This window comes from Molothrus aeneus, chromosome 20 (assembly GCF_037042795.1).
Source record: "Molothrus aeneus isolate 106 chromosome 20, BPBGC_Maene_1.0, whole genome shotgun sequence".
In the NCBI taxonomy this organism is placed as follows: Eukaryota; Metazoa; Chordata; class Aves; order Passeriformes; family Icteridae; genus Molothrus; species Molothrus aeneus.
Genome location: NC_089665.1, coordinates 3779925 through 3797828, shown reverse-complemented (window position 1 = coordinate 3797828; position 17904 = coordinate 3779925). Strand labels below are relative to the sequence as shown.

The window sequence follows — 17904 nt, the reverse complement described above, 5'->3', positions numbered from 1 at the left end:
AAAAAAAAAAAAAGAAAAGAAAAAAGGACAAGCCCTTTTTGTGCTGTGAGGACTTCCTGGTCTCACTGCAGCCACATGCCCACATCACTGAGTCCCTGCAGGTCTGGAGAAGCCCTCACTTCTAAAAAATAACCCATGCTTATTTTAGTGTCCCCTGTTCTCATCTGAGTACACACTCTCATGCAGGTATAAGGTTTTTTCCACAGATTTTTGCTATATCAGCCATTCCACCCATTGTGGAGCATAGGAAATTCTTTTCTAGACCATTTTAAGAAGTTAGACCAATGCATTTAAATATCTCCTGTGATAACTCCAGAGCTGCTTTCTTTTCTCTAATAGTGCTGTGGGTAAGCTGTGGGTTCCTTAACAGGCTTTTGTGCCCTACACAGATCTTTGAATACCTGTGTGCTCTTACTAATTAAAGGCACTTGCTTTGTCAGTGAGATTAATTTAAAGACACTTTGCTTAGAATAACTAATGGACAGGTGGGCACCATACTCAGTTGTGACCTAACACAGCTTGACCAGGACCCAGAATGAAATAAAAACACTCAGTGTGTTTCTGTGGGAGATAAATGCATGTGAGGAGTGTCACATTGCTTTGTGCTCAGGGAAAGGTGTTTTAATCTGAGGGAGATGTTGGAATGGGCAGTGACAGGAGAGCATTCCCACTCATAAATAAATCAAAATATGCCCATGGTTAGAGCCTTGCAGTGGCTGCTTTAAACACTTGTGACAGAGAGCTCAGGGTGGTTCCAGGAACCAAACATGGGCAGTGTGTAGGAATGTAGCCCCATTCAGCCTCATCTGTGGGAAAAACATCTCCCTCAGAGCATGTGAGGATAAAACAGGACCTTTGGATGTATTTACATCATGCAGATAGTGGGATTTTTGCAGATCAGTGCACTTGTGTTGGAAAGTTCCCAGCTCAATACCAGGATGGAGAGAAGGAACAGGAGGAAGGGAATGTGTGTTGGATATGAGAAGCTACTGTAGTGGTCACAGTGCCCTCCAGATCAGGGTGGGTGAGGGGACCCCAAAAGTCCTAATTATGGTGCTCTAGAGAGAAAAGAGGTGGATGAAAGGAAGCACTGTGTTATGGTGGCCCTGGAGCAGCTTTATCCTCCCTTCTTATCCTCCCTCTTACGAGCACAGGCCGAGAGTTGGGCTTGTTCAGCCTGGAGAAGAGCAGGCTCAGGGGAGAGCGTAGAGCCCCTTCCAGTGCCTGAAGGGGCTCCAGGAGAGCTGAAGGAGGACTTTGGACAAGGGCCTGGAGTGCCAGGACAAGGGGAATTACTTCAAACTGCCAGGGGGCAGGGATAGATGGCATGTTGGCAAGGAATTCTCCCCTGTGAGGGTGCTGAGGCCCTGGCACAGGTTGCCCAGAGCAGCTGTGGCTGCCCCATCCCTGGAAGTCTCCAAGGCCAGGTTGGACAGGGCTTGGAGCAGCCTGGGACAGTGGAAGGTGTCCCTGCCATGGCAAGGGTTTGGAACAAGAGGAGCTTTAACATCCATTCCAACCTAAACCATTCCATGATTCTTTATGCAGGATGAGAGATTCATGAACCTACCTGCCATGTTCAGCAGCAGTCTCAGGGGTGTTTAAAGCATGTGTCTAGGAGTAAAAGGCTATTCTGGATTACTAAAGTTAGGGTAAGTATTTTTAGCTGAGTCCAAAAGCCTCTTCATCTGGAATTTTAAACAAGGCTTAAGTAGCTACTTGAAATAGTGGGACCTTGGGTTCTTTTACAGATTTCCTTCTTGTTGTCTTAAAAAAGGGTGGCAGCACCAAGCTTGTATCCCAGTTTTTTCCAGGTTTTAATCTGTGGACGAGATGCTGTGGACAGTTCCAGCTTTTCCTGCTTGTGCACCTAAAGCCTCATGAGCCTGTCCAGGTGTAGGTCACAGAGGGAGATTTGTGTAGTGGGCATTACCATTGCACAGTCCCTTGTGAAAATCAGCGTGCAGGAGCACTGAAGGTGTGCTCTTACACCCCTGTACTGGCATGAAGTTGGTGACAGGAGCTCTTTGTTAGCCCAGGACCATGGCAGTGGATGTTTCATTCTTTGACTGAGAAATGTGACAGTCATGCACTGCAGGAACCTGCCTGGAATGTGCCTGACATTCCCTGGTGGGCTGCTCTGCTCCTGGCTGCTGCTCTTCTGCAGATCACCCTGTACAAGGTACCTCTGCATCTGGCATCTCCCTTGCATTCTGTAAAACATTCTTTGTGGTAAAAAAGAATAGCGAGCTCCCTACGATTCCATACAATACAGCAATGTGCCCTGGACAGCTTGTGATGTTCTGAAATAGCTGCAAGGCACTGCCAAGCAGAGCAAAATGCAAATGAGAGATGAGATGCAGTCACTTGGAAGTATGTCCAATCTGAGTGCACATTTCTACAGATTTGATAGAAATCTTCTTAACTGAAGAAATTAGCTGTCATCTGCTGTAAATCATCAGTCACTAATTAGCCCAGTTCATTCAGTCTCCTGTGTCACAGAACTGTGCATAGCTGTAGGAGAAAAGGAAGTGGGTAAAAGTGCTGGAGTGTGGAACTAGAGAGCATTGAGGATTTCTTCCTTTCACCGTCACAACCTTGAAATTTACATTTTTTTGTCTCTCTGATTTTTTTTTTTTTAGTTTAACAGTTTGAATTTAATTTTATTATTTTGAAATAAACTCAATGAGCTCCAGAGACACAGCTGCTTGTACACAGAAGTGCACATAATAGCCCAGGCTTTTTGGTGGGATTTGTGTTCCCAACCTGCCTGAAAACCTCAAATCCAACAGGTGCTGTGTCAGAAGGTGTAACAGAGCAAGTTCTCATGGTCTGTGTGAGTGAGGTGGCAGCAAAGTGGTTGTGCTGGCACAGACTTGGGTTTAGAACTGTTAACCTCATGCCATGCACGCTGTTAGTTCTCAGTTTAGTGCTGTTAAAATATTTGCATGTGCTTTGAGTGGTTCCAAGTGATTAATACCCACCTATTTACTTGATAAGGTAGTATCAAGCATTCAGTAGAATATGGTAATATGCTTCAAATGTATTTGGTTAAAATATTTACTTTTATGAAAGTAAAGGCATCAAACTGATTCTAAGAGCCCAATCATTATGTATTGTCTCTGGAACTCATAAATGCCTCTTTCCTTTCTTGATTTTATCTAGTCAGAAAACCATGAGGTTCCAACTGTGAACTGTATAACCACATCCATACAAAGACAGCAAAAAATCTCCAAAATCTCTCCAAAAAAGAGATTCTGTAGATACTTATTTTAATTTCCTTGCAATCTGTGGCTCATGCCAGTTTCCTGACTCATCGTCACCCCGGTATGGTGATAAGCCAAGTTTTCCAATAAGGAAAACAAGGGAGCAGTGAGTCACTGACTGAATTCATATGCACTTGATTTGCTCTATCATTATCCATACTGGTTTTCTTTATTTTAATTCGTTCATGTACAAAGTCTCTGAGATATGTTTCACTGCATGAATTAGCTCAACTTGTTAGTCTTGTCTAAAGATTAGAAAGGCAGAAGACAAGTAGAGCTTCTGGTGGCAGGCCCAATTTTTTCTGCTACAGAGTCCATGAGGAGAATGTGAATTGGGGGAGTATCTGAATTTTTTGAGACTTGAATAATTTAAATAATAAAATTATTTTTTGAGGCTCTCCTCTTTGATGTGAAAATCTGGTGAGGCTGCTGCTTAGATCTAAAATGTCCCAAGAGTAGGTTTTTTTCCTCTGGTAAAGATTGTGTTTCATTCTGTGTTTGCATGAGATAAAAACCCCCAGAAATTGGGTCTAAACTGAGTCTCGAGCTGGAGATGCTGGGTGTGGGAGAAAGCATTGCCTGAAAGTTAATGGTTCCTATCCTTTCAGATGACTAATATAAACCTCAGCTACTACTTCAGTTTCTGTTGGTTTTTCAGATTTGTAAGAGGTTCTGATTTTTCCCATTCCACATAAAGGAGCTGTTCCAAGTCTCAATAAATAAGTTTGGTTTTAAGTTCAGGTCTAGGTGCCAATTCATTTAGTCTGTCCTTTGAGCCAAATCCTGTCACTTATCTCTAATTGAAGTCTTCCCTTGGCTTGTGGGAGCTGCCAGGCTGATTATATAGGCTAAGCAGGAGTCTGCAAGTGAGATGAGGCAGGGGTGAAATGTGGAATCTCCTTGCAGGGAGCTGTGTCCCAGATGGAGAGGCCAGGGAAGTGACACTGTGAGCTTCTCCTCACATCTGGCCCATGTCATTTTTAAGTCTTACTGCTGAGAGCTTTTGTTGAAATGGGTCATAAATGGAAAATGTTCCGTGTTTTGGAAATTATTTAAGCTCTTTGTTTCATGCTGGCCAAGTATCCCATGTTCCCTATTTGACAAGGGAACATCCTCCCCAGCCATAGTCCTGGGAACAGACATACACTGTAATTAAGGAGATGAAGGATTTGATTAGGGTGTGGGTTTACCAATGAGGCACCCAGCATTTGGCAGCCATGGTTGCATTCAAACTCTTATTTGTTTTGTTTCGGTTTTTTTTGAATCCCAACAAGACTGGCTGTCCTGTGCTGCCTTCCCCAGACACCCTGACCCTGTGTTAATTATGCCTTGTGCTAATCGATTCTACACCTGATGAACTTTTTTATCTCCTCTCAGTCTTCCAGGCAATTTTGTGCTCAGACTTTGCATACCACATTACAGTGGAGTTTGAGCTGTGTTAGAGAAACCATCATTTATTACTGCCAGAGCAAGAAGTTGCTTTTTTAATACTTCTTTGCCATGTTCTTGATTAATCACATTCCTTATTTTTTTTTTCCCTGATGCTTAATTACTTGTTACGAGCTATGCAGGTAAGCCAGTAGTAGCCTTTGGGAATGAATGAATAAATGAATAGCTCAGATACTTCCCTGCTGATACTCTAATAATGACAAAAACAGTGAATGGAAAAAGTGGGTGTGACAGGTGGTGTGAGTCTCTGAGGGTAACACTGGTTTTGATTCAGAACAGGGATGTCACCTCAGACAGGCATTTCTGTTTCATTACCTAGCAGTAGTGTGTGCTTTGCAGAGCCCACAGCACCTGTCCTTCCAAAAACCCACTGCAAATGCTGCTTGGAGTGAGCAGCAATTCCTCTGCTGTGTCCTGACAGTCCAGCACCATCATCTCAGACAAGCCTCCACCTCATCTCCTTCTGCAGGTGTGGGAGGCTCTCAGTGCCTGTGAAGGCTGTGAACTCTCACACTTCTCTGGGGTTTTGTTAGGAGATGGCTGGAGCTTTGTCAGGGGAGGTTTATGCTGGATATCAGGAGAACTTTCTTTCCCCAGAGGGTGCTGGCACTGCCCAGGCTCCCCAGGGAATGGGCACAGCCCCGAGGCTGCCAGAGCTCCAGCAGAGTTTGGACAATGCTCCAGGGATGCACAGGGTGGGATTGTTGGGGTGTCTGTGCAGGGCCAGGGGCTGGATTGGATAATCCCTGTGGGTTCCTTCCAGCTCAGGGTATTCTCTGATTCTCTTCTGTGATTTTTAAGCAACTGTTTCATGTCCTATGAATGACATCAGGATCCTGTCTCACTCTGATCTTCAGCTCAAGCTGCTGTGATTGTCTCTTCCCAGCACTCTATTACTCCGGGAAACCCCTTCCAAAGGACGCTGCTGTGGGTGTTGGCAGTTGCTTTTCAGTGCTTTCTAGGTCACAAGTTTCATGCATTCCAGTGTGAGCAGATCTTAGGAAACCCTTGTTTTGATTTGTCTAATTGCTGGGTTTGTTTTGTTTGTTTCTTTTTAATCCTGCAGCATTATTTCGAAACCAAAGACTGTTTCACCAGTGTGTATTGTCGTGTCATGCAACAGTGGAAACTAGTTTTGCAAAATGAAAGTTGGTGTTTATATCCTAAGGAAGCTCCTGTCAATGTTTTCAAGCCAGATGTCACCAGGCATTTATCAGTACTTGAAGAGCAGGCAGGGAATGCTTTCATGGCAATCCAAAGAAGGTAATACTGCATTTATATTCTAGACTTGCTAGTTCTGGCAGCAGTGGGAATTTATCTTGAGGTACAAATATCACTAGGGCTACCACGGTGGTTTTCTGCAGCTGAATATTTAAATAGGACTCAAATTGTGACGCTGGTGTTTAATAGCTGGTGGGTGGCTGAGCTGAAGCAGCTCGTTTGAAGCTCAGGGATCAGTGTGTGAACTGCTGCTACACCTTGGGGTTGCAGAGAAGATACAATCACAGAGACTTCAGAATAAACTTCTCTCCACCTAATCTGTTCACATGTCTCTAAAGAGACAGGTGTGTTGCACCACCCCTCTGCCTCCTTAATGCTTTATTTGAAGGAGGTTGAATATGGCTGCAGGCATGAGGAAGAGCCTGATGGGAGGAAGGTGGTTTGTGTCTTTAATGGATACAAGGCCAGGGCTTGGCTATCCCTGCTTAGCTACCTCCCTCTGAGGAAGGTCCTGGAAGTACCAGGGACCACAGTCTGGGAAGAAAATGCCTTTGTAAGGACGAGAGGTGGGCAGCAAGAGGTAATAGAAGAAGCAGTATTGCCAGTACAGAGTCTGCACTGGCTCTCAGGGAGCTGAGAGTGTGAGTTCCATATAGGGAGGTCCAGACCTGCAGTGGGGCAGGAGGGAGGGTGCTAGGGGCACACATCCTGTATCCTGTGGAAAACCATGTGCTGGTTCCTTTCAAGCACTGTCCTTTTTCTCCATTAAAAAATGCCTTTAAAAATGAACATGCTTTCTTAAGTAAGTAGTTATGCTGGCCAGTTGTGTTGCAGCACACACAGAGTATTGAAGAATGTGAGCTGCAAACCTGTGCCTTCACTTCTATAGCTCTGCACTCTGTGCACAGGCCAGCTCTACATTTGGCACCTGCCTTGGAAGCAGTTTGAAAGCAAATCATGATGTTTTGTTTTGGTGATTGGAAAATGGGGCTGTCCCAGGGAAGCTCTAATGTGTTTTTGCTTTGAAATTGTCATTTCACTGTGGTTTAGCTAATGGACGCTGTTTCTGATCATGCCAATGTATAGAGGCAGCAGTATTTGGTGAAGAGCCCACGTAGAATCCTGCAGCTTTTGATTTGTTGTAGTTTAGATCAGGGACACAAAACCTATTTAGATCAGGGACACAAAACCTATTTAGGCAAGCAGCTTGCCTCATGCCTCATCTGGGCCACCTACCTCCCTGTTTGAAGTGTGAACTGCTCAATTCCAGGAAAATTTGGCTTTCCCAAAGTATTTCCCCTAAAACAGAGATAACCTGAGCCATTAAACGTGGATTTGCATTCCAAAAGCCTCAGAATCAGGTCTTTTACAATCCCTGATTGTGAAATGATCAGCAAAAATATCAGCGGTACCCTAGAAACCCTCTGACCCTGTGAGTGGATGAGGTGAGGCATGTCCTTCCCTATCTGTAGCACTCCATGCCCTTTTATCCTCCAAATTGCTCCTCAAAGTCCTCTTCGTGCCCAGTGCCCACAAAAGTCTGATAGCTGCCTTGGTGTCTGTCAGGTTCCTAGACATTAGGCCTGGTAAAAGTCCCCTGGAGATGGCTGCAGTAACCAGTCTTTGCTCTTCTGTCTGGGTTCCCAGTAACTCCTGTCCCTGTGCCCATCTTGATCAGCACTCCTTGGCTGGGTGCTGCCTGTGTTTCATCTCATCGAGTTCCAAATCTACATCAGCATTAACAGTGTCTGGTTCAGCTGCTGAGATGCTCTGGGAGATTGGCACCACCTTTCCTGTATGTTTGCTCAGCCCTGAAAATACACAATGTGCTTAAGAAATAATAGGTGGGAGAGCACGAGGTGCCGTGTAATCACAGAGACATCCCAAAAGGCAGCAGCCCTCCAGAGAGGTTCTCAGGAAGCAGCCAGCTGGTGCCTGCTGGCTGCTCTTGGCTATTTTGAGATCCTCCTGGGTCATAGGTATGAGCTTTAATCCAAGAAAGACCTCACCAGCCACGTGTGGTGTTTTCACCTCTTGGATTGCATCAGGTGCTGTGAGACACAGCACTGCAAGCAATGTGGTCATTGTCTGCAGCCTGGCTCCAGCTCTCTCCCTTCCCATCATCTAGAGCAGAAGGGAAAGTCAAAAGCTCTATCATTTTCCTGTATTCTCCCCTGGTCTATCATTGCTTAATTGTATCCCTAAATCTTATTAAATTCTGGGGTGAGTCATTGCCACAGTGAGGTGAAAACAGAGCTGAGTGAATTCAGGAGAGGAGGAGTGTCTTCCCAGGTGAGTGGCTGAGCAGGAAAACTCCCACAGCAGACAGCCACTATCACTTCACAGGGGTGTTGCATCATCTGCCCACTGTTGCCTCTAATTTAATGCTCTAAACCCAAATCAAAACACCTGTAGTCTAAAGAGAATATAAAATAACTTGGAGTAGGAAATCCATGCCATTTAGACATGCAGATCTCTCTTAATCCTCTGAGACCTTCCAAGGTCACACAGGACTTATAATTGTGGTTCTGCATTGTCCTGTTGCACTGACTCTCCACAGAACCTACTTTCCACCACCAGGATAAAATTGTAGGATTAATCCAAGTGTCTGCATGTCTGTGTCCAAAATGTATTTAATTTGTGGCTACAGGAGTTCAAGCTTGAAAAACTCATTAAGGTCTGCAGGATGGCAAAACCACTGTCACTGGAGAAATAACTTGTCACAAACTGGAAACTCTCCTCTGCTTTTTTGTGTAGGCACCATTATATTCCCCTCTACTTTCTGTTCATGTTTTTCATGGAAATCCACAAAAGTCTGTTTTCCATCACATCCCAGGCTCCTGCTTCTCATACTTTTAGAAGTTTAATGTGCCTCTTTGGCATTCTCTCATGGCTGGGAATACGTTGCTGAAGGTAGGAGAGCCACCTTTCAGGGTGCTGGATGGAGCTCTTGACATGTGTGTGTGGATTCCCTGGTGGAATATATTCCATCCAGTCCAACCCCCTGCTCAGCTGCAAGCAATGAGTAGGATATTGCATTTCTGTGCAGCACAACTGAGTGATGATAGGAGAGCATGAGAAAATATTGTACTTGGCATTTCCTCTCTTCTTCCACATTGTTCTTGGGGATGTTGTTGAGTTCATTGTCCCTAAAATTGGGATGATAGTGCCCAGGAGTTGTTTTGACTTGTTGAGCTTTGCCTGATGTGGCAGTCTGGGACTGAGCAGTACTGGAGCACAAAGTGCTCAGAGCTGCTTAAACTCAGTGAGGTTTCTAAGTTGGGTGGCATGAGAAACATTTCTTTTGTGGAAGGGTGGAAAACCAAGGGGAGCAGGTAAGTCAGCTACACCACTGAGGGGTTTGCTAGGCAAATGCAAATTTATTTTTGCTCATCAGTTGCTGCCTGCATAATGGTATCTCAGTTGTTAATGGAGCAAACTAGAAAAGCACAGACAAGAAAATGCCAGGGCACTTTGTAAATGGAGTTAAACCTACCATCCAAGAGAAAGCAAAGATTTCTACAAATTGAAATTGTAGTAGACAGCAATGTTCCAAAGGAAAAGAAAGGCCAGGGGAACACTGTGTCAGAATAGAAGTAATCAGGCACTTAATGCTTCAGAAAAGTATAGAATCACAGAATAATTAGGTCAGAAGTGACCTCTGGAGATCATCTAATCCAAGCTAAAAGCAGGGTGAGCTAGAGCAGGTTGCACAGGAGTGTGTCCTGTTGGGTTTTGAATATCTCCAGGGATGAGGAACCCACAACCTCTCTGACAGTAAAAATTCATTTCCTTATGTTTACATGGACTTTGCCAGATTTCAGTTGTTGCCCTTTGCCTCTTTAACTGGGTACCAGTGTGAGGAGCCTGGCTCTGCATCTACCCACTTTTATCAGTAATGACTTACATTAGTTAGGGTCACACCCTTCCCCACCCTCAGCCCTCTTGTTTGGGGCTAAGCAGTCTGATGAGAGAATTGGGAAGTGGGAGGTGTTGCAGGAGATTGAACTAATGTTTCTGGGCAGATAATGAGGCCTGAAGCCCACCTGAATCCTGTCCTGAGTGAACAGTGATATAGAAATAGTACAGAATAGCTCAAATGAGCTTTCTTGCTTTTTCTTTCCTTCTCTCCATCTTCTTCTTTTCCTTTAGTATCTTTAATTTATGACTATTCCCTTGGCATTGTCCCAGATGTCTTCTGGGAATAGTTATCTCTGGATCTTTTATCTCTCTGTGTTTGTCATTTAGTGTGATCTTGGCAGTCCCAAAAGCTGGGACATTTATGGTGAGTGATTCAGGTTGCTGATTTCTGTAACCTGCAGAGATGAGAAGAATGACTTTGGATAAAGCCTTGGATCAGAATTTGAGCTGGAGGTGAACTGTGGATGTTGAGTGTAGTTGGAGAATGGTTTTCTTCTTTTTAGAAAAGAAACTTGCATAACTCAGGTTTGGGGAAGGCAATGGTCAAAACAAGGAAGTCCCAGATCTAAAGAGAGCAACAGCCTCAATTCCAGACCCAGGAAGTCAGATGCTGGTTATTTGGACCACTGACAAATATCCAGGCCTATGGCTTTGCATCTGAGACCACTGGACCACGTAGGGCTTGGCAAACCTGAGTGCCCCCAAATGAGCTATGGAAGCTCTGCTCTGGGTTTTCATCTTGGTTTGTTGGTTACAAAACCATGGCTATCCCATATACCTGATGTTACATGTGTGAAAATGTTTGATACAAAAATGTTAAATCTAGTTGAATGTGTAGATACTTCAAAACCTGTTAATTTTGCTTGTGCCAATTAATATATTGGGGTTGAAGGAAGACAGAAGATTTGGTTTGGTTCTGCTTGTAGTTGCTTTAAATCTGAGCATCTGGTCACTTACCCACCTTTACTAAGGTATTTTAAATATATTTGTTATATTGGCTTTGAAAGTAGAAACTCCCCAGAACTAGTTAAATATGAAACCTTTCATCATTGCTATCGTTCTGTCATATCTCCTCCCAGCAGAGATTTGTTAAAACTTGTCTTGGATTCAATCTGTCTTGTCAAACCATTTGAAGCACCTTAGGTGCCGAATCAGTTTCCCTGTATTTCTGTGAAATAACAGAAGTAAGAGGTCTGGATTATGAAAAAAAAAAAACCACACAAAAAGAAAAGTCTGATCTTATTTAAGCAGAAAGAAAAGACCAGTTTCCATTCATGAGGATTTAATTCCCAGGCTCATTGTTTGATATTGCATCTGCCCACCTCTGCTTTTATTGTAGTAGCCCAAAATTACTGTGAGTGCATGTGTAGGGAAAAAAAAAAGTACAACCTTTAGAAGTTATGTGTTTAAACTGGCATTTGAAGCTTTGCTGATGCATCACAAAAGGTTTGAGTTGAATGCTTGTCAAAGGCTGAAGGCACTGAGCATATTCTCTGTTTTCCTTGTAGGTGTGTTACTGGACATCCAGCAGCACTTTGGAGTCAAAGACAGTGGGGCTGGCTTGCTGCAGACAGGTAAGAAAGGGTTTCCTCTCTCCCTGCTCTCTGTAACATTCCATTTGTCTGATGGGTGCCTAAGATTTCTTCATTCTGATGCATGGGCATTACTGGTTGTGAAATCTACTCGTAGAAAGGTGAATAAGTACACTCCTACTGGGAAGCTAAATGAACATGAAGGGGTTTTTTTGGCCTTGATTTGCTGTTGGGCAGGAGGTTGGGTCTCAGAATGACTTGAGTGTAGAATGGACCAATAATTATTTTATTTACAAGAAACTAAATTCAAACAGGAGATGGTTCCTTCCCCTAGATTAGCAAACTCATGATAAACCAACACCAGGATCCTGTTCACTTATTTAATTGGTAATAAGTGTGATGTATTTTGCCCTTCAAGTGCTTGACAGAGAATCTGCTGAATGGACAGTCCCTGGGAGCATGGTGTGGCATGAAAATGTAAAACTCACTGGGGCAAGAACCCGAGGATGAAAGCTGTAGGCAAGGCTAACAACCACTGCATCCATGAGAACTCATGGATTAACAACAGCCCTGGAATTCTGCTGTTAGCTTCCAGCATTTCTCTTGTTGTGTAAGGAAGGATTATTTCAATTCTGATGTCCTTTTAATGGAGCAGGCATTTTCATGTCTCAGACATCTTTAGGCAGAAGCTCAGCTTCTGTGGCCTCTGGTGCTGAGGGGTTTAGAGGAGGGCCTGTATCAGTGAGCTGCACAGGCTGACACTGAGTCAGTCTCATGCAGACACCACAGCACAGTTGGATCCTCGTGGAGAGTAGAAAGGAGTAGCAGGATTTGTAAGAAATGCAGGATTTTAAGAACACAGTCTGCTTTGAAAAGCTCCTAGAGAACTATTAATTAGAGTCATGGATTTGTGGTGCTGTAGCTGTCTTGTCACTGTCATCTGTCTGAGGGAACTCTGCTGGAACAATTACATCTCTGAAAAAGTGAGAATTCTGTTAGGTTTTGAAATAGTGTGCCAGCATGACATGTTTTCCTATGCTATCATGGTGGATACCCAGCACCTGTCAGGAGCTTGTCTGTGAAATTGTGGCCAACACTGAATTGTAGAATATCATTCATTCTTTATGATCTCACTAAAGGTGAGACTGTTCTGGAGCTCCATCAATTGGTCTTTGATTTCAAACAATGTGAACCACTGCAATATCCCCTCCTTTTTTATTTCCTGCAGCCCATGGCACAGCAGGGTCCTCATCTGTGCTTGCAGCTTCTTGGTAATGTTGTAATGCAAACAATTAATAACAATTTGTATTAAATTTTTACAAAATGCTGTCCTTGTGGGACAGCAGAGCTCAGCTCATCTGATGTGAGCAGCATGTGTCCAGAACAGAAGGTTTCAGCTTTAAAAGTGTCACTGATTATACAAAGCATCAATCAGTTATGCCCAAAATGGCACTGCCTGTCTGTCAGATTCTTTTCTACAGCAATTATTTGTATTTATTTATTGTACTCAGGGGAACAGGTCCTCAATGTATCATTAGACACAAAGTGCTTTCAAGAAAATATTCTGGTGGAAAAGGACACTTGCCAAAGCACATATTTAATCTTTATTCACTTCAGTGGATGAAATCCTTCTGAAGATTATTCATTGACAGCCAGTAAAAGCTAACTTCAGCAGGATATTCATTTGTTAATTGCAAGATATGTTATTTATTTCTCTAGCAAATACACGGGGCATCTGAAAACAGCATCACTGAGATAGTGCAGGATTTTTCTTGAGTGTGTCCAGTTTTTAACAGGTAATTCTTGCTTTTAGAAAAGCAGTGTTTTCTCTTTTTTTTGCTGATCTGAAAACTGAGGACTTGACTTTGCTTCTGCAATATAGATAATAATGTACTAATCACAATGCTATCAGAGGAAAAGAGTGCTCAGAAAATAGAACACCATTTCATGTAAATAAAGATAGAGGCATGTAACTGAAGGCTTATTAAATCTATTCCTCCAGCCTCCCAAGTTTCTGTGTTGGCAGGTGGCCCATGGCCCAGGGCCACTAAGGTATCCTTAATCCTGCTTAAATAAAAGATGCTGCCCTAAACCACCACAAACATTCTTCTAATCTTTTGTCTTTTCTCTAAACCAGACTTCCCAATGGTAAAATCAGGGGAAATGGTGCAGTGTAGAAGCCCTTGCCCAGGGTTGCAGAAGAAGCCTGGAGCAAAGCTGGGGCCAGGCCAGGTGTCTCCCACTCTCCTGCCCTAACCCTGAACAGTTCCTATGCCAGCAGACATACAAATATTGTTTGCTTCCCATGAGATGGTCCTGCTAACTAATGGAGTGATGTGAGATGAAAGACTGCTCATCGTGATTTATGCCCTCTGAATAAAGAGTGGATTAGTCCTCAGGTTGTTAATCCTGCATCTAAATCAGTCCTAAATTAATTTACAACATTAATGAGGGGGAGTGAAATGTAGTATATATGCAGTTCATATCACTCATCAAAAAGGCAATAAAATGAAAAAAACTTTAAAAAATTAAAAAAGCCTTTTAACTGAGAAACAAGGTTGCACAAATTTTTAGGAGGAAATGGTTCTGAAAATCCAAACAGAAAGCGGGGAAAAGAAATCTACCAAGGATAATGTTTGACCCTGTGTTCATCCACTCCCCACTCTTGGCAGGCACAGCTGATCTGGTATCTCTCTGATCACTTCCAAACCAGTCCATACTCTCAGCTTCTCATGCTGTCTGGAAAGCAAAGGTGACTTGTTCCTTAGGAATTGCAGACACAAATAGAATTTTTGTCTTCATTTATATTAATCCTGACATACAAGCTGCTCTTTAACCAAGAGAAACTGGTTATAGATACACTGTAATTCTCTGTACAGAAAAATCACAGGACAATCCAGCCTCATGGTCTGCTCTACAGCAAGCATCCAGTGACAGCAGAGGACACACTGACAGATGGAGCACAACTCAGTAGCATTCTAGACTAGCACCCATAAAACTGGTGATCTGAGCTTCTCTTATCTCCAGATGATGCTGGGAACTGTGTGCTGATCTTCCCTTTTAAACACTACATATGCAGTTGTGTAAATACTGGTTTAGTTGACCATCCCATAGGTCTGCATCCAAGCTTTCTTGTGCTTTTCAGTTCTTACTGGCTGCTTTTCCCAGCCAGAGAAAGGATAAACCTGGCTGAACTCAGGTGGTAGAGCATCTCTGCCTACCTGAGCTGTTCAGCTGTATCCAGTCAATACATTTATAAACCCAGCCATACAAAAAGTCTTATCTATGTGTGGAGTTAGGAGCAGCTACAGAGCTACAGCCACTAGGAACACAAAGACTAAGAAGGTGGTGGACAACTGGATTTGTACTGCTTCAGCTGGATTTTAAACTGCTTCAGAATAGTGTTATCCTTCCATATACACTATACCATGGGAGTAATGCCCCAGTGCTGTGCTCTGGTTTTGACTAGATTATTTTCTCTTCCTTCTACAATTTTTGTGCTTTATTGCTCTGTCTGCTCTCTCTGCCCTTGAATTTATTTTGCTTTTGTGTCTCTTGCCAGTGTCTCTGTAGCACACAAGAGCTCTAATAATAGCAGTGGTTGGCTCATGATACAGTTTGTCGCCCGAAGATTTCAGGATCTTTTATATCAGGAGGGCTTATAAGGCTGGGCCTTATACATGGGGAAACCAAGAAAGCCAAATGGGAAAAATTACCTGCCCAAAGTGGCACAGCAGGTCTGAGGCAGAGCCAGGATGAGAACTACTGTCCTGTTCATGAACATGCAGCATTAGTTTATGAATTAATTAGTTAATTAATGAGGTTAATGTTTAGACCCAGAGATTGGGTGCTTGTTACTGGGCATCCTCCAACCCAGACAGCTCCAGCTCAGGGATTTCTGCAGGGGGAAACTGAGAGGTATCAAATGGGGGTTATTGCAAGGATTCCATGGAAATGCAGAGGGGGAAAGTCTGTCTCCAGGAAGAGCATAGAGATGTCATTAGAGGAAACCCTGGCAGGCAGAAGTCTGCAGTGTAAGGTCACAAGCCAGGAAATGTAAGGAGGTGAGAGGTCAGCAAGGACTCACAAAAGGTGAATAATCATAGATAACTGGGGCTCTGAAGGAACTTATCTTTCCTCATGTGCAGAGGGATGGGCATTCCCCCAGATGCCTTTCAGCCCCTGATTTCCCAGAAAGCCAAGCATTGCCAGGTACTTTTTCATAAATCTTATTGTGAGCTCACTTTTCCTGTAAGGGTCAATTCCAGCTACAATCTCTGTTCATTTGAAAAGTGGAACTTTTATCTTCCTGTGTTGCCCTACCCCTTGAGCTGACATGGTGTAACCTTTCAGGAGGTTACAACCTCACAAATACACAATCAGCTCTCTTGTGCTGTGATTGTTCCCACCAAGCTATAAACACATGCATTGAGAATGGGTCTTGACATAGTGGATTGCAGCACAATGGTGGGATAAATCAGACTTGATGAAATTCAGTTCCCTTTGACTCCCATCTTCTTGTCATTGGCTTATGGTGGCAGCTGTACTTCTCTAACATTTTAATTTATTCCATGCAGAAACCACATTCTCCAGGTGCTACCCCTGAATATGTGTACATTACATGAGTTGCAGGTGCTGCTTGTTTCTTTTCCCACTGCTTCTCCCTAAAGGGACACTTTCTCCTCAGCTGTGCTCTGCAGAACTGGACTACATCTTCACATTTTGCTTCCTACTCCACCACTTAACTGGTCTTCTTTCTAGAACAGAGAAAATCATAATCTAAACACTTTCTGTTTTCTATTTCAACTTCATGGGCTTTCCTTTTGGGTAAAGGCTTCCTGCACCTGAGCACTTCCCAAGGAGGTGGTTCCTCAGGTGTCCAAGCCAGGAGGTGAGATAGAATGCTTATAGAATACTTTGTGCTTGCTCTTCTTTTGACTGCAAATGGTTTGGTCCACCATGTCCTACCCTGCTTCCAACAGCACTAAGCATTCTTAGATCCAGGTTACTTCTCTGGCAGTCTGGTGCTCAAAGTGGCAGGACAAGGTGGACCTCTCTTTCTGCCAGGAGATCCTCCAAGGCCTTTCAACAACGAGCAAAACCTTTCTCCCCATTTCCCTCTCCATCCCTGACTTTGAGTCCTTTTCTCTGACATTTTTCTACCTTCTGTAGGATTCTGCTGATGTAGGGATTAAGCAAGGTCAGTTTAAGCAATGAAGAGGAGAAAGCAGGGCACTTTCAATATGCCTTCATTAATGTTGTGACAAGGGTTGATCTTATTTTAATGGAGTGAGCTGACAAAGTCCAGAGCTTGGTCATTTCCCACCTACATCCTTTACAAGTTCAGTCTTTTTTTCCTGTGTGCTAGAACAGTCTGATTTCCTGAGAAGTCATGGCAGTCTGAGGGTCTGATTCATGAAAGCACTTAAACCTATTTGGAAATGCCTCTGCAATCAAGAAGAAGAGTATTGTCTTGAATCAGTGAGCAGGTTGGAGGAAAACGTGTTTGTGCCCTGGCCCAGTGCCCATGCACCAAGGACTGAACTATAAAAATGTCATTTACAGCCTGTGCTCTCACTGGACAGCCCTGGATTGCAAAGTAAATCTTCTTGGGGGGGGGATGAAATGGTCAGGGTGGGAAGGGAAGGTGTCCTTGCTTCCTGCTGAGAGGAGGGAAGTGCTTCAGCTGCTCTTGTATTTTGTCTTTCTGCTCTTTGTGGCAGCAAGTGAGTGCAGGCTACTAGAGCAGGGAAACTCTCCAGACTGCCTTGTCTTCATTAATATCTTCACATCAATATCTTCACTTTATGATAATGCATGGCCAGTAGCACAAGATAACAATTCATTCCTCCATCCTGTCTTTCTGCTTAGCACAAGGCAAGTTTGTCCTCACTACTGGCTTTCAGGTACTTGGGCTGGGTGTTGTGAGGGAAACTTGCACTTTTGCTGCTTGTGGCACATCTGTTCTATTAATAGAAATTGGCCCATTTTCCCTCAGGCTGTAGTTCAGACACCTCTTGCCAGGGTTGTCTTCACTTCTGCAATTTATTATAATAATGAGGGGAAAGATTTCCCACAGATTTTAGAGAAGTAGTTGTTATTCCACCCAAAGTCCCACATCTTTTAACACAGCCTGTCCATCCCCCCATGTATGTTCCTCAGACCTCAGAATTTGAATCAAGCACTGTAGAGTGCAAGACAGGATTTTTGTTGGTATTGTGTAATACTTTCAAACAACACTTTCCTCTTAGTACCAGCAGTGCAGTCTCATGTAACTGGTATCTGCACAGTTTTGTGCACAAATAGTTCAGAAGGGCTGGTCTGGCTCCCTTGACTTTTTTCATTACCACAGTAGCTGTGATTATGAAAGAGGGAGATGAACATTTACATTATCAGTTATTATGTATTTTATGGCTACCAGTTGCTGCAAAGGAAGCATGGACTTATATTCAAAAACCTTATAAGTAGGTTACTTTTTTTCCTCCCCTTCTTCAGTGGCATTAAAAGCTTTTGGT

At 43.5% G+C, this 17904-nt stretch overlaps 1 protein-coding gene across 1 annotated transcript in view; it reads left to right on the top strand.

The window, feature by feature from the left end:
• The window catches only part of LOC136565198 (sphingosine-1-phosphate transporter SPNS2-like), a 136740-nt gene that overhangs the window by 25568 nt on the left and 93268 nt on the right, over positions 1 to 17904 (top strand). The window contains exon 2 of the mRNA XM_066563676.1: positions 11366 to 11431. Within this exon, the coding sequence (XP_066419773.1) occupies positions 11366 to 11431 (66 nt within the window). The remainder of the gene's footprint in view (positions 1 to 11365; positions 11432 to 17904) is intronic.